Source organism: Dendrobates tinctorius, unplaced genomic scaffold (assembly GCF_039654945.1).
Source record: "Dendrobates tinctorius isolate UK_male_01 unplaced genomic scaffold, ASM3965494v1 ptg000003l, whole genome shotgun sequence".
Taxonomy (NCBI): domain Eukaryota; kingdom Metazoa; phylum Chordata; class Amphibia; order Anura; family Dendrobatidae; genus Dendrobates; species Dendrobates tinctorius.
In genome coordinates this window covers 79,401,509-79,427,859 of record NW_027361671.1, presented here as the reverse complement: position 1 = coordinate 79,427,859, position 26,351 = coordinate 79,401,509, and the positions used below count along the sequence as shown (strand labels likewise).

At 43.2% G+C, this 26,351-nt stretch overlaps 1 protein-coding gene across 1 annotated transcript in view; it reads left to right on the top strand.

Moving 5' to 3' along the window:
• The window catches only part of FBN2 (fibrillin 2), a 378,197-nt gene that overhangs the window by 109,757 nt on the left and 242,089 nt on the right, over positions 1–26,351 (top strand). The window contains exons 6-7 of the mRNA XM_073557740.1: positions 17,691–17,888; positions 22,017–22,142. Coding sequence (XP_073413841.1) covers positions 17,691–17,888; positions 22,017–22,142 — 324 coding nt within the window. The remainder of the gene's footprint in view (positions 1–17,690; positions 17,889–22,016; positions 22,143–26,351) is intronic.

Here is a 26,351-nt window from a genome sequence, read left to right as displayed (position 1 = left end):
CTTATAATTCACGATGACCCCGTGGAGGCAGCGAACTCTGACGTTTTTCTCGGTCAGAGCTAAAACGAGCGGAGTTCCTGTGAGAGTCACCTGACTCTTTGAGTCCAGCCTACCAGGGACTCCTTCCCGATGCAGCATCAAGGGACACACCTGCGGCCCATCGTCACTATCCGGAAAGGATATCCCACATTCTGACCAAGTCATACACACACACTGCGGTACTCCAGACATACCCACTGAGTCATCTACTGCTGTCATTTCTTCAAACTTGGCCCTTTTCTGGACCACCACCACAATTGGGTTGCCGCCCCCTCCCGGGACTCCACCCCTTTTTGGGTTACCGCGCCAATTTGGGACTCCACCCCCTTTTGTGCTACTACCCTGATTTGGGTCACCGCCCCCTTTTGGGACTCCACCCCCTTTCGGGATCTCCCCATGTCTGTTATACCGGTCTTCTCAGACCACAGTTCACACCACACAGTTGTGTCTCTTACGATACCACACAAGTCTTTGTTGGCACCACCACAGCTCCTGCTGTCACCGATCACCGGCACCACCAGCTGCTGTTCACACACAGCTGCTGGTGTCACTGCAGCTCCTGCTGTGCCATCTTCGTGGACCCGCCGATCCACCGGAAGCCGCTTGTCCCCTTCGTAACCCCGCCGGTTTACCGGAAGCCGCTTGTCACCCTCGAAGATAAAAGAAACCACAAAAGCGCGCCCATAGGGCCTTACCAGTGCAGGTATAATGGGTATAAAGAAATAATACAGGGTACTCACCCTTAATAGTTGTGTAAAGCCACAACTACTGAATCCGCTTAGTCACATGCAATAAAACTGCAGCAGGATGGTGTAGACAGACAGCGTCTGGTACCAATGCTCAAAGAGGAGATCCCAAAAAAAGGAAAAACACCAGATCCCTGTGCTGCGAGACCTTCGTGACCCCACTGAGCCACAGCAAGCACCTTCAGGTTTTGCAGAGGAAAAAAATAAAAACACATGCACGAAAAAACTCCAAAAACTCACATATCCTGTCTGTGCGCTATTCAGGACGTACCATCTCCGCCTGAGACCGTTCAACACACAGGGTGCTATTCAGGGAGCCGACCCTCCTCCCAGGGTCTCCCAACACACCGGCCTCACCAGGTCCAAGGTCATATCATGTGTTCCAGGGATCCGATTCCTCTCCCAGAATCTCCCAACACTGACCCTCCAGGACCTTGCTCACTGATCCAGGTCAGTACAACAACGAACACCTGTTGTTACCTGTGTCGGCCACCCAGGTCCTCGGGTACCTCTTATCCACAGAGGCACCCTAGCAATCACCAGTCTCTTTCACTGAGCTGTTGTCAGTATACGGCTTCCACAACAGTCAGCCCTCCTGGCTCAGCGTTGCCAGCACTGCAACGTGTGCTGTTGGAACCACAGCCCTTAGCAACAAAGTTTTTTTTTTTTGGCAGTCCTTTTCCGTTGCCCCTAGCAACAAGGCTACTATATTGCCCTTAGCAATTCTCCACCATTTGTAAGGTAGCACTGTCCTTCAGGGTTAGGGGTCACTCGCTTGGCAGTGAATAAGTCACATCCGGCACGGGTTTTCATAAAGCAGTATGATCAATGCGGTTTATTTCAGCTTCATAAACCGTCACAGCAACAGAAAACAGCATATAGCCAGCATTGCATCCATTACAGAGTTCAGCTGTTATCCTTGCATCACACAAGATATGCACTGTTAAATGCGCAGGCTTTCTAGCCACCAAGCTATCTCACCCACGTCAGGGTTGCCTCGTGCTGTATCACCATGCTGCAGGTTCATTCCCTCCAGGGAACTAACAGGCACACATCGCTATTAGTCACAGCGTCCACACGTGCTGTTAGTGAGGAGATCCTTCTCCTCACGGGACCTTCCAAACTGGACCAATCAGGTCCCAGCATTCACCCCCTGTGACCAGACCTCAGGTACCTTATATGGTCCATAACCACACCCACAGGTGATCACATGACTATGACCTCACACAAGGTCCTATTGCATACAGCCACACACAGGCTTCCCTGACCCATTGTAACGGAACGTACTACTCAGCAGTACCTCAGCTGATCATCATGATCTTTCAGTATCCTACACCTATCAGGGTAATGGAAATGATTATACTGCTGTCCTGGGACACCCACATAGCGCCCCCTAGCGGACACAGCGGTCACTGCACCACTATATATATATATATATATATATAAGAGAATTGGGATCCAGCAAAAAGATGAAAGTTCACCAGAATTATAAAATCTTCGTCTTTATTTATCCATCAAATCATATAAAAAATATGTGAGGAACTCCAAACAATTGGTAACATTCCAGCAAGGGACTACATGTTTCAGCACTATGTGCCTTCTTCACGGTCCTATATAGACGAAGATTTTATAATTCTGGTGAACTTTCATCTTTTTGCTGGATCCCAATTCTCTTATATTCCTATTTGTTGGGGCACACTCCCTGCCTGGATCCGTGCAGAATATAAGGTGAACACCGACTATTGCATTAAGAGGAACTCCTTTATGGTGAGCTGGCTATATGTTTTTTACATTGTTTGAATATATATATATATATATATATATATATACAGGTTGGGCCATTTATATTTTATAAGTGGTCATAAAGTTGTTAATAAATCATGAAAGAATAAAGTTATGCTAAAACCAAGCACACAATTGTTTTTCTTTTGAAATTCTCAATAAGTTTGATGTGTCACATGACCCTCTTCCCATTGAAAAAATAAAGTTGGATCCAAAATGTCCAACTTGAAATTGTCCGCCATGGTCACCACCCATCTTGAAAGGTTTCCCCACCCCCCTTATATACTAATGTGCCACAAACAGGAAGTTAATATCACCAACCATTCCTATTTTATTTAGGTGTTTCCATATAAATGGCCCACCCTGGATATATTTATATAAATATATATATATATATATATATATATATATATATATATATATACAGTGTATATATATATACAGTATATATATATATATATGTATATATATATACTGCTCAAAAAAATAAAGGAGACACAACACAAACAGCCTGCTGCAAATGGAATAGTGTTCCCTTTATTTTTTTGAGCGGTATATATATATATATATATATATATATATATATATACAGCTCTGGCAAAAATTAAGAGACCACTGCAAAATTTTCAGTTTGTCTGAGAAAGGTCCACAACTCCCAAGACCGAAATGTCGCTGTATGGGCAACTAGCCAGATGGGCTAATAAATAGCACTTTGACTGGAATTCTTTTGCTGTGCTGCCTTCATCTTGAGGACTATATATATATATTTTTCTCTTTATAGGTATATTTTTGAGTAAAATGTAAACTGCTATTTTATTATATAAACTACTGACAACATGTCTTCGAATTTCCAAGCACTAAATTTTGTATTTGTTTTCAGAAAATGAGAAATGGTCAAAAGAACAAAAAAGTGCAGTGCTTGCGGACCTCAAATAATGCTAAGAAAACAAGTTCATAATCATTTAGAAACAACAATACTAATGTTTTAACTCAGGAAGAGTTCAGAAATCAATATTTTGTGGAATAACTATGATTTTTAATCACAGCTTTCATGTGTCTTAGCATGCTTTCCACCAGTCTTTCACACTGCTTTTGGGTGACCTTATGCCACTTCTAGTACAAAAAGCAGTTCTTCTTTGCTTGATGGCTTGTGACTATCCATCTTCCTCTTGATTACATTCCAGAGGTTTTCAATGGGGTTCAGGTCTGGAGATTGGGCTGGCCATGACAGGGATTTGATGTGGTGGTCCTTCATCCAAACATTGATTGACCTAGCTGTGTGGCATGGCACATTGTACTGCTGGAAAAACCAGTCCTCAGACTTGAGGAACATTGCCTGTGCAGAAGGAATAAACTGTTTTTCCAGGATAACCTTGTATGCAGTTTGATTCATACGTCCTTTGCAAAGATTAACCTGCCCAATTCCAGCCTTACTGAAGCATCCTCAGATCATCAGCGATCCTCCACCAAATTTCCCAGTGTGTGCAAGACACTGTGGTTTTCATGCCTCTCCAGGTCTCCGTCTAATTATTAGACGACCAAGTGTTGGGCAAAGCTGAGAATTAGACCCATCAGAGAAGATTACCTTACTCCAGTCCTCTATGGTCCAATCCTTATGGTCTTTGGCAAACAGCCTGGCTCTCCTTTGCTTCTCATTGATGAAAGGCTTTTTTCTAGCTTTACATGACTTGAGTTCTGCCTCTAGGAGCCTGTAACAAACAGTTCTTGCTGTGCACTTCACTCCAGCTGCCATTTTCCATTCCTTCTGTAGGTCACTAGATGTCATCCTGGGGTTGCTGAGTGACATTCGAATAAGATGACAGTCATTCCGGTCAGTGGAGAGTTGTTTTCGCCCTCTGCCGGTCTGTAGCTTAGTTTTCCACAATATCTGCTGCTTGACCTTGTTGTAATGAACTGATGTCTTAGAAATTTTAAGGATGGAGGCAACATGATGCTCACTGTATCCCTCTGCTAGTAAAGCCAGAATTGAACCCTTCTTTTCCTCACTCAAGACTTTTCTTTTCAACTCCTTTGGCACAGTTAAAATTTATTTTTTCATTCCTATTACTTTTGGGATATTACTAGCAATTGTTTTGCCTTCCAGCTTGTCCTATTGCAAGAGGATTGTGAACACTGCAGCAGGGTTTTTTGTACTTTCCTTTGTTAAATAAGATTTGGTTCAAGTGATCACCTAATCAGAAGCACATTAAGTAGAATGAAGTGTACTCTGGTTGGAATTCAACTGACACTGGAAAGGAATGGCTGTCAGACATGTAGAGAATCTGATTTTTATAAAACTGTCCAGTGGTCTCTTAATTTTTGCCAGAGCTGTATATGCATTGCATGGCTTGACACTCTCTGGTAGGCCTAAGGGCCCCGTTACATGCTTCAATGTCCCAGCGATCCCACCAACGATCCGACGTGGATGGGATCGCTGGGACATAGTTAGCTGATTGCTGGTGAGCTGTCACATAGGCAGACTCACCAGCGATCAGGACCAGCGAGCATGCTGGTATCCAGGGTAAACAGCGGGTAACTAAGCCCCGCGTTTTGCTTTGTTACCCGCTGTTTACCCTGGATACCCAATCAGAACCAGAGAGCACGCTAGTATCCAGGGTAAACAGCAGTTATCTAAGCGCTGCGTGGCGCTTAGTTACCCGCTGTTTACCCTGGATACCAGCTCCCAGCCTCTGCTGTATGGCGCTGGGAGCTCGCTGATTGTTGGTCTCTCGCTGTCACATGCAGCAATGTGTGCTGCCCAGCAGGAGACCAACAATAGATTTATGGCCCAGACCATTAGGCAACGATTAACGATCAGCCAACTGATCGTTGATCGTTGCTATGTGACACACGCAACAATGTCGTTTTGACCTCGCTGCAACGTCACCAAACTGGTGAAGTTGCAACGATATCGTTCACAATATTGCTGTGTGTAACGGGGCCTTTAGATAACGTTCAGACAGGCAATTCATTTTTGGGCTGCCAAACAAGTGCAGTTTTTATTGCTTTCCACAGGTTGCATATCACCAAAAACAAGCTCATAAACATAAATCTGTAGCCTTTTCTAATTGCTAGCTAAATAGAAAAGACGCTGACTACTCATACACGCTGAGCTAGCCCCAGCTCAGTGAAACAAATCAGCTATTGTCCAAAGCATCCAATGATACTTGCGCTTCTTGTCCTGTGCATTTAATTATGATCACATATGACAGTGCGGATTCACCTGAACACAATACAGTGCTTTTTCCTGAAGCAGACTTCATACACAGAAGAGGCATGATCCCACCAGTTGCGATATCTCCTTCAACCTGAGCTCAAGCAGCTTCCAGCACCAAACAGACTGTACCTTCCACATGCTGCTTTGCAGCTCTCACAAACAGACTGCTTAGCGCAGTCTCCATTCAGAGAAAGACCACAGCAAGTAGCTTAGTAGACTGCCACTCCATAAAGCTACTTCCTGCTTCTAGAGAAACCCTGATGATGCATCTAATCAAGATGCTGCAGATCTGGGATTTACCCTTGTGCTTCCCAGCTATGCTACAATATTTATAGTATTAGTTAAAAATTTGCATTATATATATATTGTAGTGGTTCATGTTCTTGGGTAGCCGCTTGGGACATAAAGCTACCTGGCATTTATATGAAAAAAAAAACAGGATGTTTGTTTCCACTGCTTGTACAGTGTGGAAAACAAAATCATAAGCATAAAGTCTCTAGCCTTGTCCAGGCACTAAATAACTAATACAGAACCTGGCTACTCAGATACAGCTGAGCTAGCCTCAGTTCATTCACACAAAACAGATATCCATATCATCCAGTGACACTTGCAGCTTGGTGCAGTCTCTTCTCAGAGAGATATTGGCTTGTCTCTCTACAGCTCTAATACAAGATTTCCTTCAGCAGACTGACTCACCATTGAACACGTGGCTTGGATCTAGTCATAGCTATACAGGTACACCTAATCAGGACCTATTCAATAGAACACTACAGTCATAAGGTCAAAACCAAGTAAAAAAACTTTATTGATCAAAAATTGTACAGACAGACAGGCAAAGTGAGACTAGAGGATGGAACATGATTATTCGCACCACATAAAAGAGGCCCAGGATGGGTCTATCAGGAGGTAAATGTAAATAATTGTCGTAGTAATAAACTATGCAAACATCATACAGCTCCTCTACAAGCACATAACAACATGCCAATATGAGGCAGATAATATAGGCACATGTGGAACAGACTCATATCCAATACCCATAGTAAACATAATAGAATAGCAATGTGCAAGTACCTTGTGAGGAGAGAGAGGCACTTTCCCGACCAGGCCCACCTGCCCCGACGCACGTTTCGGCATACTTTTACAAGAAGACTTGCCACACTCATCAGGAGGGCTTTAAACTAGAAGAAGGGGGGATGGGAGGAAAAACAGCAGACAAGAACATGCAGCAGAAGGACAAACTAATCAAAGATACTAGATGTGGTAAAGAGGACCCAAGACAGGGTACTCAGAAGGAAGCTAAGAAAAAGGAACAGCTATGACTGGGCGGCTAACTTGCAAGGATATGATTTGTTTAGGAGGGATCATAAAAAAGGAAAGGGGGTGGAGTCTGTCTATATATATAGTCCACTTTAAAGCCCACACTAAGAGAAGATATACAAGAGGGAAATGAAGAGGTGGAGTCTCTATGGGTGGAGATACAAGGAGGGAAGAGTAATAAAATCCTCATAGGGGTTTGTTATTAGCCACCAAATATAACAGAAACCACTGAAAATGTATTATTGAAACAAATAGACAAAGCAGCAAATCACAATGAGGTGATTATTATGGGGGACTTCAACTACCCCGACATAGACTGGGAAACTGAAACCTGCGTATCTCAGAAAGTAAACCAATTTCTGTCAGTGACCAAGGACAGGGCCCAACTAGAGGGACAGCCCTTCTGGACTTAATTTTAAGCAACAGGCAAGATAGAATAACAGAAGTACGAGTTGATGGGCACCTAGGGAACAGTGACCACAATATAATACAATTCCACTTGTCCTTCAGTAAGGTGTCCTGGAAGGGGGTTACAAAAACGCTGAATTTCAGGAAAGCAAAGTTTGATCAGCTTAGAGAGGACCTTCGCCGAATTGATTGGGACAATGTCCTCAAAATTAGGAGCACAGAAAATAAATGGGAAATATTTAAATCAGTTTTACACACCCACTGCGAGCTAGCCATACCGTACAGAAATAAAAGGGCTAGGAACAGGAGAACACCAGCGTGGCTAAATACGGATGCAAAAAAGGGCAATAAATAACAAGAATAAGGCATTTAAGAAGCTAAAGCAAGAAGGCAATGAAGAAGCATTAAAAAGTTATAGAGAAAAAAATAAAATGTGCAAAAAACAAATACATTTAGCAAAGGTGGAAACTGATACACTCATTGCTAAGGAAAGTAAAACAAACCCCAAACTATTCTTTAATTATATAAACAGTAAAATGATTAAAATTGATGGTGTCGGCCCTTTAAAGAACAATGAGGGTGAAATCATAGAGAGCGATGTGGGAAAAGCAAATGTTTTAAATACTTTTTTCTCAACAGTGTTCACACAGGAAAAGCATTTGCCAGGGGAAATGCAGAGTGATAATGTAGATTCGCCATTAAGTATTACCTGCCTAACCCAGGAAGAAGTGCAGGACCGCCTTAGTAAGATTAAAATTGACAAATCACCAGGCCCTGATGGAATTCACCCTCGGGTATTAAGGGAGTTAAGTAATGTGATAGACAGGCCTCTATTCCTTATATTTAAAGACTCTATAGAAACAGGGTCTGTTCCTTTTGATTGGCGGCAAGCAAATGTGGTACCAATATTCAAAAAGGGGTGTAAAAGGGAACCTGGAAACTATAGGCCGGTAAGCTTAACATCTGTTGTGGGTAAAATTTTTGAAGAGTTTCTAAGGGATACCATTATGGAATATCTCAATGTTAATAAATGTTTAACTCCATATCAACATGGATTTATGAAGGATCGCTCCTGTCAAACTAACCTGATCAGCTTCTATGAGGATGTAAGCTCTCAAATGGACCAAGGAGAATCATTGGCTGTCATTTATCTCGACTTCTCTAAAGCATTTGACACTGTCCCACATAAAAGATTGGCAAGTAAGATGAGAAAGCTTGGACTAGGGGAAAATGTGTGTAGATGGGTAGGTAGCTGGCTTAGGCTAGTTTCACACTAGTGTTTATTTCCTGCAGCGCACGGCGCTGCTAAGCCCCGCCCCCTGCCGGCTCCCTGCCCCCCATCCGGTCATCGCCGCCTACAAGCGCACATGGACGCTTGCGATCTGCGCACCCTATCTTTAGCATAGGGTGCGCAGATCATGCACTGGCTGTGTGCTAGCAGGATTTTGCCGTGCGCTGCGCACTTTTGAAGGTGCGCCGTGCGTGCCGAAATGCAACATGCTGCGTTCGGCGCACATGGTCGCACCTTCAAAAGGCCGTCGCTGCGCTATAAAGCGCAAATGTGAAACCGGCCTTAGTGATAGACAACAAAGAGTGGTTATTAATGGTGCATACTCAGATTGGGCCAGGGTTACTAATGGGGTACCACAGGGTTCTGTACTGGGCCCCCTACTATTTAATATATTTATTAATGATCTAGTGGATGGCTTACACAGTAAAATATCAGTATTTGCAGATGATACAAAACTATGTAAGGTAGTTAACACAAAGGAGGACAGTTTGGAACTACAGACAGATTTGAGTAAATTGGAGAATTGGGCTGAAAAATGGCAAATGAGGTTTAACACAGATAAGTGTAAGGTTATGCACATGGAAAGGAGAAGCAGATGCTACAATTACTTACTAAATGGGAAACTGCTGGGGAAATCAGACATGGAAAAAGACTTAGGCATCTTAGTCAATAAGAAGCTAAATTGGAGTGCCCAGTGTCAGGCAGCTGCCACCAAAGCAAATAGGGTCATGGGATGCATTTGAAGAGGTCTGGGGACACAAGATGAAAACATAATTCTCCCTCTGTACAAATCACTCGTCAGACCACACTTGAAGTATTGTGTGCAATTTTGCAATTTTTGCAATTTTGCAAGAAAGACATTACTGAACTTGAAAGGGTTCAAAGGCGGGCTACTAAAATGATAAATGGAGTTGGTTCACTACAATACCCAGAAAGGTTATCAAAATTAGGTCTATTTACTCTAGAAAAGAGAAGACTTAGGGGAGACCTAATATATATGTACAAGTATATCAGGGGGCAATACAGAGATCTCTCCAATGAACTGTTTGTACCAAGGACTATGACAAGAACAAGGGGGCATTCTCTTCGTTTGGAGGAAAGACAATTTCTGCACCAGCATAGAAGAGGGTTCTTCACGGTAAGAGCAGTGAGGCTCTGGAATTCTCTTCCTGAGGAAGTGGTGATGGCCAACTCACTGAATGAATTTAAGAAAGGAATGGATACTTTTATTGTGAGTAACAGTATAGAAGGTTATGAATAACATAATATTATAGGTAGATGGTTGACCTTGGCTTCTACTCTGTGGGTTTTTTGTCTTCCCCAGGATCAACAATGCAGAACAGCTGCACTAAGAATAGGCTGAACTAGATGGATATAAGGTCTTCCTTCAGCCTTCAAAACTATGTTACTATGTTACTATGCGGTTGGTTACTGCTAACACTCCAGGTGCAGCCTGGCTCTGGAGTCTACTGTAAGTCCAGAGATCGCCGTACTGAGCATGTCCATGAGAAGGCACCTTTCTATTGGTGCTCGGACGTCATCTGCTTTGGTGATGTGGCAGCTCCGGATTTGCCCGCAGGCGATGTCAGCCTGAGTGTTTGGAGGTGGAGCTTTGGGTATAAAAGGCTTCCAGCAATGCCCTCGGGTGCACTAGTATCATTCATGTTTGGTGTGTGTGAGTGGAGACGCTACCACTCTGAATGCACATGTGTGTGAGTTGGTGCTCTCTATCAGCTTTGAGACAGATAGGGTTTTTCCTTGCCACTTGGCTTCTAGCATCTGTATCCAGTCGTGTGTGCTCTTAGCACAGCTGAGTTGCAGAGCAAGTCCAACCACAGAGCCTCTTTGCTCCCCTGTGAGTCTACAGGGTTTTGTTTTAGTTAACTAGCGTCAGCGTGGCATTTTGATTTCTGACTCTGCGTCTGTTTGGCCACGTGTGCGATTGGCATGGGTTGATTACAGAGCGAGTTCAACCCTTAGCTTCTGCGCTCTGTGAAGTTAACAGAGCTGTGTGCTGTGGCTTCTGTTTCACACTGTGTGGAATTAACGCAGTCGTGTTGTGTGTATGCTGGCCGTGTGTTCCACCATTATCATATACAGTGCGGAAAAAAGTATTTAGTCAGCCACTAAATCTTACATTTTTTTGGGTGACCAAATACTTATTTTCCTCCATAACTTGAAAAATAAATCTTGCCAAATCAGAGAAGGTGATTTTCTGGATTGGTTTTCTCGTTTTGACTCTCTTAGTTGTGGTCTACCTATGATGTCAATTACAGGCCTCTCTCATCTTTTTAAGTGGGAGAATTTGCACAATTCATGGCTGACTAAATACTTTTTTCCCCCACTGTAGCAGCAGTTTTACATCACTGCACGGTGGACCCCGGGTTGCGATTGCACTTCATTATACATCTTTATTTAGAGCAATCCGCCAACCCTAACAGTATGCAATCATGTCAGGTTCTGCCTACAAACAAATTTTATTTTCATATCTTCATCTTTTTTAATTTAAACTCAATACCTCAATGCTAACCAGTGAACCACAATGCTGTCCTTTAAATTTTAAAGCATCATGTTAATATATTGTATTGTATAAAATAATACTGGACAGTGCAGTATTTCTGTTGTACCACCTTAGTGCTTAACAAATATTTCTATCTGCACACCCATACAGGAAAGACTGTCACTCACTAAGTAGCATCACCTATTGGGCTCCCTGATGGATATTAGATAGATAATAATAATAATTTTATATAGCTCCAACATATTCCGCAGCACTTCACAATTAAACGGGGACATATACAGAAAATAAATTCAATACAAGGTAGGACAGTTTACATTAGGAGTGAGGGCCCTGCTCGCAAGCTTACAATCAACAAGATGTAGGTAGATAGATAGATATATAGATAGATAGATAGATAGATAGATAGTAGATAGATAGATAGTCCAAAGAACTGAGGCAGCACACCATATAAAGATATAATCTAAGTGCTATTTATTAGCCCATGTGGCGACATTTTGGTCCAAAAGTGGACTTTTTCTAGGCTTGAGAAAGGTCCACACTTTTGGACCGAAATGTCACCACATGGACTAATAAATAGCACTTAGCACTTTATATGGTGTGCTGCCTCAATTCTTTGGACTGTATTGAAGGACTGGTATGTACCTATGAGACTCTGCACCCTATACTCACTTGTGCTGCTTTTTCCTTTCTTTTCTAAATACAGAGATAGATAGATAGATAGATAGATAGATAGATAGATAGATAGATAGCAGCACAAACTTGAGCAGATTTTGGGTGCAATAGTCCTGAATAATGCGGTTGTCCAACGCAAAAATATAAATAGAAAAAAACCAGGCAGCCAAGTGGTGCTGGATTAAAGTCCACAATTTTCCCTTTAACTGGAGTGCTGCCTGTTTTTTTTCTATTTGATAGATAGATAGATAGATAGATAGATAGATATCATCCTGGAAGTGAGCATGTGACCCTCAAATAGCCCTGATCTCAACATTGAGTTTGTGTGGCATTACATAGAGATTGCAAGGGACTTTCAGATGCCTAGTTCCACAGAAGATCTGTCATTGGTTTTCTAAGATGTTTGGAACCATCTACTGTCAAGTTCCTTCAATAACTGTGTGCAAGTTAACCTTTAGATAAGTTATGTTTTGATGTTATTTTGAAGGCAATGAGTGGTCACAGATTTCTCTTTTGTTTATTCGCTTTGCATTTTGTTAATGGATAAATATCTATTAACACTTCTGTTTTTGAAAGCATTCTTAAGGGCCTTTTACACATAGCGAGTTCGCTAGCGATATCGATAAAACGTCACAGGTTTTGTGGCGCAACAGCGATATCACTAGCAATCTCGCTACATGTGTGTCACGATGACCCGTCCTGTGTGACGAGACCCGCAGGCTGGTAACTAAAACAACAAGACACGGGGAAAGGGGAAACAGTTACAATGGTGTTCCCTGCGATAGGGAAAGGGGACATGGAGACCTCCTGTGCTCCCCTGAGTCAGTGTCCCTAACGCTCCTAACGTTCCCTATGCCGATTCCGCACCGGGCGCCGATCAGGAACCTGTCGACCTAGCACACCCTACACCTATCCCTTGCTAGGGAGCTGGGTGGCGCAGGCACTGGCCCCACCACTGTACTAATACACACTAAGGAAAAACACAAACAGGGAAACACCACTTAGCTTCACTCTGTTGCACTTGCTCCTGGCAACAGAGTCCACCACCAGAATGCATCTCTTCTCCTGAATCGCTGCCACCACGCTCTGTCAGAGCTAAGGAAATCCCCTATGACTCCTTCCACACCAGGCCTAAGACAGTGCTGCAAGGAACGCTCTCCAGCTCCTTCCTCCACCAAGGATGGTTGAAATGAACACTATCACCAACACTGATTGCAACACCTGTGACTCTTTTATAGCGGAGCAGAGCAATCCCACCTGCATTATAATCATGTGCACTTAACTAAAGAAACAAGAGTGCAATGACGCTCACCACCACCGGGGGCCATCTTAGAACAAATGACACCACAGTGCAATAATCCTAATGACCACTGGGGCAAAAACCAAACTTAAGCACTGCTGAAGAAAAAAAAAGTTACCTGTGCTTTTTATAAGTCCTGCTCCAGCATGGATTATGTCAGTACCCTCCCCTTAATGAGGGGCCTCTGGACCCTCAAGACCACTCCTCATCAGGGAACCACCTACAGCAGGGATGCCCAGACTGAGAGTTCACCCCAGGAACTACCTGCGCATCAGGTTGATGAGAAACGAGCCCGCTGGTATTGGCAACGTATGTTCTGGAGGCAACACACATCTCCGAAGCGCTGACCTGGGGAGCGGGTTGTGTATGTGTATGTTTGGTATGAGCTGGTAACACACTTCCACTGGATGTTTTTTGGTGGCCACCCATACACGCTTGTTCACACACAGGTCTGGACCTGAACGTTTATTGCCACTTGTTCGTTTGTCACCATTTGGAGAACTCTTTCTGGGATTGACAACAGAGGCATCCCCCTGTGTCACCACCCGCACACCCCCGCACTTCACCAAGGGGTACACCACCCTCCAACCCCTTCCACCACGAGGTCTGCACCTCCCAGGGTTGGCCAATGGGTAGGGTTGAGACTTGCCCCTACTCTCCTGCAGCACATCTGCTGCCCTCACCAGAGAGGAAGGGGTCCGTTGAAGAGAGATGGCAGAGACAGTAGTTCCTAAGCAGCAGCCCTTACACTAGTGCCCCCAGCTGACCACTTCCCTCGCCCGCCAATCTATTACCGAGTTGTGTCTTTTCAGCCAAGGGAGGCCTAAAATGATAGGTACTGGCATTCCCTCCAAGACATAGCATGAAAAGGACTCCTCATGGTGTCCTATACGCAGATGGATATTCTCTACGACTTGGGTCAAGCTTCCCTGGCTCAGTGGAACAGAGTTTATGGCCTGGACGCTAATAGGTTGGGCTAGCATCCTACACCTCAGACCATGAGTCTGGACAAAGCGAGCATCCACCAGACTGACTCCTGCTCCGCTGTCCACAAGCACCAGTATCACCTCCGGTACCCCGCCAGCCAAGACCTCTGCTGAAATGGTACCTTGGTAGGGCAAAATGGAGGAAATGTATACTCCCTGGTTGTCTCCCTCCAAGCGACCAGGGGAATGCGGCTTCTCAGATGGCACAGATAATTTGGCGTGCAATGGGAAAGCTTTCAGGACATGACCAGTCTGCCCACAGTACAACATGCCGACACCACTCCCCAAACCGTAGGCAGCTCCGAATACAAACTAGCTCCTCCTAATTGCATGGGTTTGTCAGGAGACTTGGCATAAACTGGGCAGGCTCTAATAAAATGGCCAGGCTTCCCACAGGAAAAGCATACCCCCCCACCACGACGAGCCGCAGACACCCCCTTTTTTGTATCAACAACACCGGGCTGTCTGGGTTCCTCAGTCCGCACTGGTGGGTCCTCCTCCCTAGCGAGGACAACAGGGGGCACTTTTTGTATTTGTCTTTCCCCAAGGTGTCTATCCACCTGGATGGCAAGGGAGATGGTGGCCTCCAGAGACCTGGGGGCGGCGTACTGCACCAGAGTATCCTGCAACTTTGGAGACAAACCCTGCACAAATTGACTCCTAAGTGCAGGGTCATTCCACTGAGTGTTAGTGGCCCATCTCCTAAACTCTGAGCAGTACTCCTCAGCAACCTGGGCTCCCTGTTTACACCTACGGATTCGAGATTCCGCCAGGGCGACGCCATCAGGATCCCCATACACATGCGCCAAAGCCGCAAAAAACTCGTCCACGGACTCTAATGATGGAGAATCGTCCAGTAGGGAGAAGGCCCAGGATTGGGGATCCCCTTTAAGAAGGGACATAATGATTCCCACCCGTTGCTCTTCACTCCCTGATGAACGAGGGCGCAGCCTGAAATACAATTTACAGGCTTGTTGAAACACCAAGAATTGATCTCTCCCTCCAGAAAATCTGTCAGGGAGGGATATCTTGGGTTCTGGCTGAGCCTGTTCCTGAACCAAGCCCCCAGAGCTCACCAACAGCCGCAGCTGCCGCACCAACCCTCAGCGCAGCCCCCTAATCTCTTTAGTAAGGGTCTGCAGCATTTGGGCAAAGGTCTGAACTGGGTCCATGGCTCAGCAGAAAAAAAAGTTGTTGGTTGGTGATAATGTCACAATGACCCGTCCTGTGTGACGCGACCCGCAGGCCGGTAACTAAAACAACAAGACGCGGCACGTGATACTGTCCTGTGTGACATGGCCCGCAGGCCGGTAACTAAAACAACAAGACATGGGGAAAGGGGAAACAGTTACAATAGTGGGCCCTGCGATAGGGAAAGGGGACGTGGAGACCTCCTGCAATCCCCTGAGTCAGTGTTCCTAACGCTCCTAACGTTCCCTATGCCGGTTCCACACCGGGCGCCGATCAGGAACCTGTCACCCTAGCACACCCTACACCTATACCTTGCTAGGGAGCTGGGTGGCGCAGGCACTGGCCCCACCACTGTACTAATACACACTAAGGAAAAACACAAACAGGGAAACACCACTTAGCTTTACTCTGTTGCACTTGCTCCTGGCAACAGAGTCCACCACCAGAATGCAGCTCTCCTCCTGAATCGCTGCCACCAAGCTCTGTCAGAGCTAAGGAAATCCCCTATGACTCCTTCCACACCAGGGCTAAGACAGTGCTGCAAGGAACGCTCTCCAGCTCCTTCCTCCACGAAGGATGGTTGAAATGAACACTATCACCAACACTGATTGCAACACCTGTGACTCTTTTATTGCAGAGCAATCCCACCTGTATTATAATCATGTGCACTTAATTAAAGAAACAAGAGTGCAATGACGCTCACCACCACCGGGGGCAAACTTAGAACAAACGACACCACAGTGCAATAATCCTAATGGCCACCGGGGGCAAAAACCAAACTTAAGCACAGCTTAAGGAAAAAAAGGTTACCTGTTCTTTTTATCAGTCCTGATCCAGCATGGATCATGACAATGTGACACGTACCTGCCCCCCCCACTGGATATCTCTGATCACACTCGAACGTCCTGGGCCATTTTTTCCTCGTTGGCGTCCCGCTGGTGCCGACTAGCGGCGCATGTGCGCAGGCGGAAGTCATCATCATCGCTGTGGTGTGACAGGTAAGAGCGACTGTCGACGGATCACTTATTGCTGCTGCGTTGCTGGTGAGATCTGCCTGTTTGGCAGCTCACTAGTGACCATTTAGCGATGCACCAGCGATCCTGACCAGGACGTATCGTTGTCGGGATCACTGGTGCATCGCTAAATGTAATGGGACCCTTACATTGCAGCATGTTTTGCACAATAACCTTAAATATTTCCACAGTACTATAAAATGGAACCGATGGAAATAAATGGTTGACCACATTTAACTATGAACCCTACAATTAGCCCAGAGGGTGTATTTGAATGGAGTAAAGGAAAAGTTGTTGTCTTGAAGGAGCGGGTTTTTTTTACTGCCAAAGAGTACTGAATGCAAGCTTCATATGTAACAGAGAAATCTTTTTCTGTGTCTCAAACACAATGCTAAAATGTCCTTGATGTGTGCCACTTGCAAAGTGCAGAAATAAGAAGCAGCTGTGGGCTCTGTCTCCTGTATTTCAGCATATATAGTGTCATCTACCAACTGAAGGTATTCTTTAAATTTTAGAGTGAAGTTACATTATCCCTTTGAAGTTAGGAACGTTGTTAGCTAATCACAAACATTATCTTTTCCCTACTATCTTTAGCAGTTATGTCTCTGTGGTTAATTCTGCTCACCACAATCCTTTCTCGAGGAGTGTTAAACATCTGGTTGAAAAAAAAATGGAAGATTCTTTATTTGTAGAAACAAAAGATATTCATTATTGTGGAAACTTCATTTTTCTTAAAGAACGTCCTGTTCCCACTTAAATCCATTAACATCCACACGCCATACTGAATAAAAAATAAAAATGAAAATGGTCGTCATGTAGTTTACATCATTTTGTTTTTTGGCACTTTGGGTGAGAGTTTACAAGAAATTCAAATGCATCCACTGCAAGTAGATTGTGATCTGTTAATACACCTAACGTTTCATTAAGCCGAAACTATAGCTGTTCATTCATATCTTATCTAAATATCCTTCATATTCATATTACAGTTCGTAGGTTTTTTTTCATGTATAATTAGACAAATGTCCTATAAATGTAATAAAATGAAAACTAAAACGCAAGTGTAGCTTAACAATATAAATGTGTCATCTGGGCTTTCAAATTTCTCATATTTCTGTTTTCCTAGTGGATTTGCTGAATTTGAGCTTTTGAGATCATCAGATGGTGCTGACCGGTTTTGAATATTTTCTTTTGCTGTTTTCACTTTCAGACTACAGAACAGGGCCCTGCTTCACGCAAGTCAGCAATCAGATGTGTCAGGGTCAGGTGACTGGTATTGTGTGCACAAAAACTCTGTGCTGTGCAACTATTGGACGTGCCTGGGGACACCCATGTGAGATGTGCCCTGCTCAACCACAACCCTGCCGTCGTGGCTACATTCCCAATATACGCAGTGGAGCCTGCCAAGGTAAATGGCTTCATACTAATGTATATGTGTAATAAATTCATTTCCTGGACATAGCATAAATCAATATATTTCACTGAGAACTCAATGGTTACACTACTTAAACAACCGTGCCAATCAACCCTTAAAACACCAAGGAATTGCATGCTTTTATATTATATTAGCTACAAGACTATATTTTTTTAAACCTCTGGTGCGTACACACTGGGTCTATTCATCTATAATAGGTTATGATATGTTATCAGGCGAGAAAAGCTAATGTATATATGAAATTCACATTAGAAAAGCATAAAGAGCCAGTACCATCCATGTAGGATAGAAAACTAGAGGCTACAAACCCGTATGTGAGTTTTTGGGTAATATTGGTGCATTAGGAATTATAAAGGTTAGTAATTCTTAAAGGGAATGGGTCACAAGTTTTTTCCTCCCTCATCTGAGAGCAGCCTGATTTAGGGTATGTGCCCACGATCAGTATCTGCTGCAAGTTTGACGCAGCGTCCAGATGTTACAGCATAGTGGATGGGGTTTCAAGAAATCCCATGTCCACTATGTGTCCACAGAAGCCTGCGGATCACTCTCGAAGTCGAACATACGGCGCGTCTTTTCAGACCGAAGCAAGCCAATTTCTCTTGCAGAGACACTAGTCTCCACAAGACAAATTTCACCCATAAATTATATTGGAAGTGGGGTTTCAGTGAACACTTGCAGATTTACGTGCGTCCAAAAGATAGCAGAGCTTTGGATGCAGCGAACATGCTCTGCTTCCAAAGCACTGCTAGTTATAAATCGTGGGCACCCGGCCTTAGGGGCAGAGATGCTTATTCCAGTGAGTATCTCACTTACCTGAAGTTTTAATAAAATTACTGTTTATGTGCTGCATATTTACCAGTTCTCATGAATGCTGAGCCCTGTATAACTCCGCCTACACCAGTGACTGACACATTTCAGTGTACACTATGCATAGGCATAAAGCAGCCAAACAGTGGTGGGGGCGGGGTTGTACAAAGCTCAGAAAGTTGGAGGATTACGGGACTTCATTACAACAGCTTTACTAGTCCTCTAGTGATAATATTCTGCTCATAAAACAGTATTTAATCAAAACTGCATCAAGGAGCCCAGTAAGTGACACATTATAGAAGAACTTACCAAAGAACTCTTCTAATACTGTCAGGGATGGCCATATGACCCTATGGTGATCAGTGATATACTGTAGCTAGATGATGGATTAAAGAAAAATGGCTCATTGTAGTAGACTGTATTATGGCCACATGAGCCTTCTTGCTACAGGCATCAAGTAACTCTTCATAAATTCACAAAAATGTTGGGCACCAGGTGAGAAATCATTGAGACATCCAAAAATCCTCTGAACTAGGACAATCTCTGGGCATAACATAATGGTGGCTCAGCAGTGAGCACTGTGTATTGTCGACCCTCGGTTCTAATAATAATAATAATCTTTATATAGCGCTAACATATTCCGCAGTGCTTTACAGTTTGCACACATTTTCATCACTGTCCCCGATGGGTTCACAATCTAAATTCTCTATCAGTATGTCTTTGGAGTGTGGGAGGAAACTGGAGTGCCCGGAGGAAACCCACACAAACACGGTGAGAACATACAAACTCCTTGCAGATGTTGTCCTTGGTGGGATTCAAACCCAGGACTCCAGCGCTGCAAGGCTGCAGCGCTAACCACTGAGCCACCGTGCTGCCCATGTTCTGGTATAAACACTTCATTATATTATACTAATAGTTTCATTTCCTTCTTTAGAAGATGGAAACTGTGTCTATTTGAGATAGTGAAATTCTGCTCTGAGAACTAGTATGGGGAACCATAAGGAAGGTATTGAAGCAAATGATGACAAACTGCCTAGTATATCAGTTCTATAAAATTAAGGCAATAAATAAAAATGTTAGAACCTTATAGAAAGAGTAGAAAGCTCCCCTCACGCATTCGATGAAAACTGTCCAACCTTCTGACTTCAGATGGAGCAGAAGACCTTTTAATTTCTCATCTCTCCCTTATGGCAGATGTTGTGATAATATTAAGAGATTGGGATCTTGAATTTCAACATGCCCAATTTTATGTTTTCTTGACACAGTTGATTTCCCTGAAATAAATGTGCACACGTCTGTTTGTATGGAGGAGTTGGGCTGCTTTAGACAATGGGACATTATTATATTAAAGGGAACTTGTCACCTCCCAGGCATTTTTCAGTTAAAGAGCCACCTTCAGCAGCACTAAGGCTGCATTCTGTGAAGGTGGCTCTTCTGTTTCTGACCCCTAGTAACGCTGAAATATCGACTTTTATAAATAGCTCCTCATACCTGTAATGTGTCCCATAGGTATGGTGTGTCCCCCTGTATCAGCCACCTACCATCCATCCATCATGCCTGTCCGGTGTCTCGGCGCCGCTCACCATCCGTCCATCATGATGCCCCTGTGCGTCGCTGCATCCTCCTGTTTTTAATGCCGGTGCCTGCGCTGTGACAAGAGTTCTCGGGCATGCGCAATGCGCGCTGCCCGAGAACCGACATCAGGCTATTGCGCCTGCATGTTGCGGAGGCCTCAGCCCTGCAGTGTGAATACATCATAACACACTGCGGGGTGGGATCTAGGGACTCCACAGCACGCAGGTGCAATAGCCTGATGTCGGTTCTCGAGCAGCACGCACTGCGCATGCCCGAGAACTCTTGTCACAGCGCAGGCGCCGGCATTCAAAACAGGAGGATGCAGCGACGCACAGGGGCATCATGATGGACGGATGATGAGTGGCGCCGAGACACAGGACAGGCATGATGGATGGATGGTAGGCGGCTGATACAGTGGGACACAACATACGTATGGGACACATTACAGGTATGAGGAGGAGCTATTTATAAAAGTCGATATTTCAGCGTTACTAGCCACCTTTGAAGAATGCAGCCTTAGTGCTGCTGAAGGTGGCTCTTTAACTGAAAAACACCCTGGGGGTGACAGGTTCCCTTCAATGTTTATGGGTTACAGAGATTTTAATGATTAACTTTGAAATATAATACCCGTGTGCCGAACTGCGAAATTTCATTGAATAATTATTTAATCTTCTGCTTTTAGACAATGCTACATTGGGAACTGCTGAGATTTCTGCACTTTCCATGTTTATTTTGAACATAACCAGTATATTACAACAGAGAACAAAGGCATAGCTAAGTGATAAAGTAACAAGCAGGGGGCGGACTGGTCAAAGGTCATAAGACACAAAGATCTATTCCCCGGTGACATATTCTGCAAGAGCCTTTAGTCTCTTTTATAATTACAATCTTTTCTTTATCCCATGTAAGTCTTGTAGATATAGGTTTAGTGAGATCTTTCAATATAACATGGGACATAATGTCATGGTGTTCTTCCTGGCATAATAAAACTTGAATGACTGTATGGAGCAATAATAAGATTTATCGTCAAAAGTTGCGAATATAAGTAGCTCTCTTCCAAAAGAATTTCTTCATGCAGTAGTTATTGCTTTTTCAGCATATTGTAACAGTAAGTTGATGTTTTCACTTAGTGTTAGATGAAAACGTGTTCAAAAGAATCCAAAAGCATTCTTTCATGTAGGAAAGCCAAGTTTTGCACATGTTTTTTTGTAGAAGGGATTTAAGGGCACTTATACATAAAAATATGGTGATAATTTGGCAGTTTACTCTTAAAAACCTGAATTTCACACCTATCACACCTACTGCGATATTCTCTATCGATCTGTGATTTGCAGCCGAAATGTCCCATGTGTGTATGCATATTAGTATTGTTGGTCAGGATTTCATCAGGAGTCAAATTCAAATCCAGGAATGGCTCCAAAACAGAGAAGTACTGTATAAGTCTCTCAATTATGGTTTTTTTCTCTCTTTCCCCTCCTGATTGTAACTCATATTATTATTGTCATTATTACTCTTATTATGAATATTAGTAATACTAATCTTATTATCCATAATAATAATAGCTATGAATAATAATTATGAATATCTATTATTATTATTATTAATAATAATGGCAAGTAGCCAAGTAACTAAAATCAATTAATGTTTGCCTTTTTTTGAGGATTTTTAATTTGTTTTTAAATTACCTTCTCTTTGTAAATTGTTTCTTTAAATTTCCAGATATTGATGAATGCCAAGCTATCCCAGGACTCTGCCAAGGAGGTAACTGCCTAAATACTGATGGATCGTATGAATGCAGGTGTCCTGTTGGTCATAAGCAGAGTGAATCCACACAAAAATGTGAAGGTAAGCCCCACAGATACCTCCACAGACAGGTTTCCGTTCAGTTTACTGACTTTAATTATTAATATTACTGTAAAATATACTGTTTGTTTTCTTTATAAATGTGGTTCTAAACCAAATAAAATCACTTTTAAAGCCTAGTACAAATGCATTATCCCTATGATGCCACCTCAGTATACAATCACCCAGTGTGAACTTGCCATTTCTTATACCACCTTGTGAGTGGGTCCTCTTTCCAGAATAACTAGCAGTAGCCACAGTCTGTATGTGTTCACAAAATGTATATGGCCACCAATATACAAAGTGAAAGAGGACTAGACTGCAGTCCCAGATTGATAATCTGCCCCACTGGGCATTTTCCCGCTGGGCCGTGATGTGTCCATTCATAGTGGGCCTCGAGCCAGCGGTGCCCGCTGATCCGGCCGCCCGCCCGCTCATCCGGCCACCGGCCCGTTTTTCTGGCAAAAAGTCCATGTCTTTGGTCACACATTCAACACTCAAGGTCCAAGTAGAGACTGCAATGTTACAACCAGATGCTTGTTGTATAGTGATGTAAGCTTAGTGGGAATGTATCACTAGATTTTTGCTACCAAATAGGAAAGATGCATGATGTAAGGGCAGAAACCCTGATTCCAGTGATGTACCACTTACTAAGTTGCTTGCAGCAGTTTTGCTAAAATCACTGTTGCAGACCTAGCAGTTCTCTGAATGCTGAACTCTGTATAACTCCACCCACAGCACTGATTGGCAGCTTTCTGTGTACACTGTATATAGGAAGAAAGCTGCCAATTAGGGGTGTGGGCAGTTATACAGAGCTCATAAATGCTGAGGACTACCTGACAGCGGGTTTAAAAGTCATAATCTCCTTCTGATAAAACTAATTTTGTCAAAACTACAGTACGCAGGCTAATAAGTAGGATCATCTTAACAAGATTAATGTACAAAAATATTTAAAGGGTAACTTTAGTTTAAGGTGAACTCTGTTTCAGTCACTGTCTCTTTCTAGCTCTTTCCTCTTCCTTTTCCTGCTCCCATCTCCATAGAGTTTTATGAGCAGCAACTGTTATTTCATACCTTAGTGAGCTGACAATCTGTCTTCAGGGAAAACAGTGTGAGTGCAAATGATCATTCCAGGATTAGAAAGAAGGAATTTTCTCTGATAAGATATATTACACAGTTTCTTATCGTCTCATGTATTTGTTTATGAAAATAACAAACAAATGAAGGTTACATTATTTTCTGCCAATACATTCCCTTTAAGGACAAAAATCCTTGAACGTCTTCTATTTCTCTAACATGAACCATTCTGATTTTCATTGTTTTTTTTTTTTTCATTTTTTCTCATGGTAGCGAACAGTGTGTGTTTTACATTCATATTCCCTTAAATGAACTGGAGTGTGATTCTGACTATTACTGAGTCAGATCTGGTGTATGAATTCAGCAAGTGTGGCCCAGGCTAGTTCTCTGCAAACAGAGCTGGTGTACACAGTAAACATGTCACTTTTCCAATGCCAGAATTTCTGCATGAACACAGCTGAAATCTATTAAGTGTTCGGGGTATGGAGATTATAAGAAGTTCATTTGTTACAGATTCTATTTTTGGGTCAATAAAGTTGAATTGTATCTTTCCAAATCTTTGTTCCATGGTGTATGTTTCATCTACAGCATCTATATTCTACACATGGCTAATAATGCACCTACATCTGCAAAAAGAGGATATCCAAGTGTTAGAGAACACCTTTAATGCTGAGAAATTTGCTATTCCACAGCAATAAATGCTGTATATATTCAGCTCTCTCTATGATGTCTCCTGCAAACATTGCAGTTACTTTTGTAGCTTTAGAGTGTTTTATATAGCAGTCTGGGAATATCTGGTGTTGTACTGTACCTTGGGTACTGTTTTAAAATATCTGGTGTAGTTGCTTGGGAGAGTCTTATAGTTTGGAAATATCTAGGTTTGTAGCTTGTGAGAAGCTTGTAGTTTGGTAATATCTTGTGTTGTAGCTTGGGGGAGTCTTATAGTTTGGTAATATCTGGTGTGGTAGCTTGGGAGGGTCTTGTATTCTTGTTTGGGAATATTTGGTGTCGTAGCTTGGAAGAAACTTGCAGTTTGGGAATATCTGGTGTGGTAGCTTGGGAGAGTCTTGAAGTTTGGAAATATCTGGTGTTGTAGTTCGATCATGATCCTAACCAAATATTTAAATATTTGCTCATCTCTAGTAGTGATGAAGGTTAAATTCTTCTTCATATTCAGCTTTTTAGTAGAGGCCTTAAGTTTTTGATGAAACATTGTCAGATATTTGGAACGGTTCATAATTAACTCTACCTTGAGTAAAAGCTTAGTACCAACTCTCGAAAAACAGCCCTAAAGCATAATTCTGCCTTTACCTTGCTTCACTGTGAGTATAGTGTTTTCTTAGTGATTTAGACTCCTTTAATGTTGCTGTAAGCTTCTTGAAGGCCTCCTAGATTAATTTTCTTGTTGCCTTTTCATTCATCTTTAAGGGAAGTGCAGTTCTAGGTAGTGTCATTGTTGTGACAAATTTAAGCCACTTCTCAATAAACATCTTAACATGGGTTCCATAGTATTTCTGATATCTTTGAAAAAAAATGTATAACCTTCCCCTGTGTTAGGCATCTGGATTCTCCCGCTGCACAGGATAGATGCAAAGCTATTTCTACCTCTGTGGTTTCCCATTTGGACTCGGCCGCTGCGGATGCTGCTCAGCATAGACGTCAGCCCGTCGTCTTTCTCAGGCTCATGCTGTTCATTTGGTTTCTGCTAGCTCTCCAGCCAAGTCTATGGTTACCAGCGATAGGCAGCGGCGACTTGACGCTCTGGAGCCTAAGTCCAGAAATCACCTTACTGAGCATGCACGTGATGTGGCGTCTGGTCATTGGTGGTCGGACGTTTGCTGCACTGGTGAGGTGGCGGCTCCGAATTGGCTGATGGAAGATGTCTCGGCCGACTGGGCATGAGTGTTTGGGGAGGTGCCTGGTGCATAAAAGGCTCCCAGCAGCACCTGTGGATGCACTAGTATCATTCACTTTATGTGTGTGTATGGGACATTGCATCAGTCTGATCTTTGCCAGCATGTGCTAAGGGTTGGCAGTAAGCCGTTAGAATTCCGGTACCTCTGGAGAGGAGATTATTTATGTGGATTCAGGGCTGGCATCTAGCCATTAGAATTCTGACACGTCTGGAGAGGAGTTTCCTGTGTGCATTTGCTGATTGTGTGATCACTGTTTGCCTTTTATTCCGTGAACGGGCTACGTCTCCCTGTGAGGTTAACAGGGGTTCGTATCTAGCGCCAGACCTCTTTACTTTGCACCAAGCTGCACCGCTCTGTGTAGGGGCATCTCTATTCTTATGTTCACCCCTCTGAGAAGCTGTCAGAGTTTGGTAATTAGTGTTCTGTTCACATAGGGTGACGTTTAACACAGTGTGTACAAGTTATCGCTCGCTGTGTGTTTCATCATTGCTTAATGTGAAGCGAAAAAAGGAGAAATATGCAGCACTCACCAATATAGCTGAAAAATTGTGCGTCTTTATTTCACATGAATTCCATCAATAGATATGTGGACATGCAGGACTTGGACCCGTAGAAGCGAGTAATCGTGAAACGGCCATTGTACGGCACCTCCCTCCCCTAGCATTCCTCTACCGTCCTGCATGTCCACATATCTATTGATGGAATTCATGTGAAATAAAGACGCAAAGTTTTTCAGCTATATTGGTGAGTGCTGCATATTTCTCCTTTTTTCGCTTCACATTGAAATATTCAAGTTTTTTCATGCAAGCACCTCTGTTTTTTGACTGAAATATACTGTATACCGCAATACTTCAGATAAATAGCTCCGTCTGTTAATGTGGTGATTTGTGTGCCCTAGTATGCCGTTCATCTGTTTGCTCTTTGCTGGGATCATTCGTCATTGCTTACTAGCAGCAGTTTAACCCTCTTTACACCAATGGGTTGTTTGCACGTTAATGACCGGGCCAATTTTTACAATTCTGACCACTGTCCCTTTATGAAGTAATAACTCTGGAACGCTTCAATGGATCTTGGCGATTCTGAGAATGTTTTCTCGTGACATATTGTACTTCACTATAGCTGTAAAATTTCTTTTATATAACTTGCGTTTATTTATGAAAAAAGCGGAAATATGGCGAACATTTTGAAAATTTAGCAATTTTTATGCCCTTAAAACAGA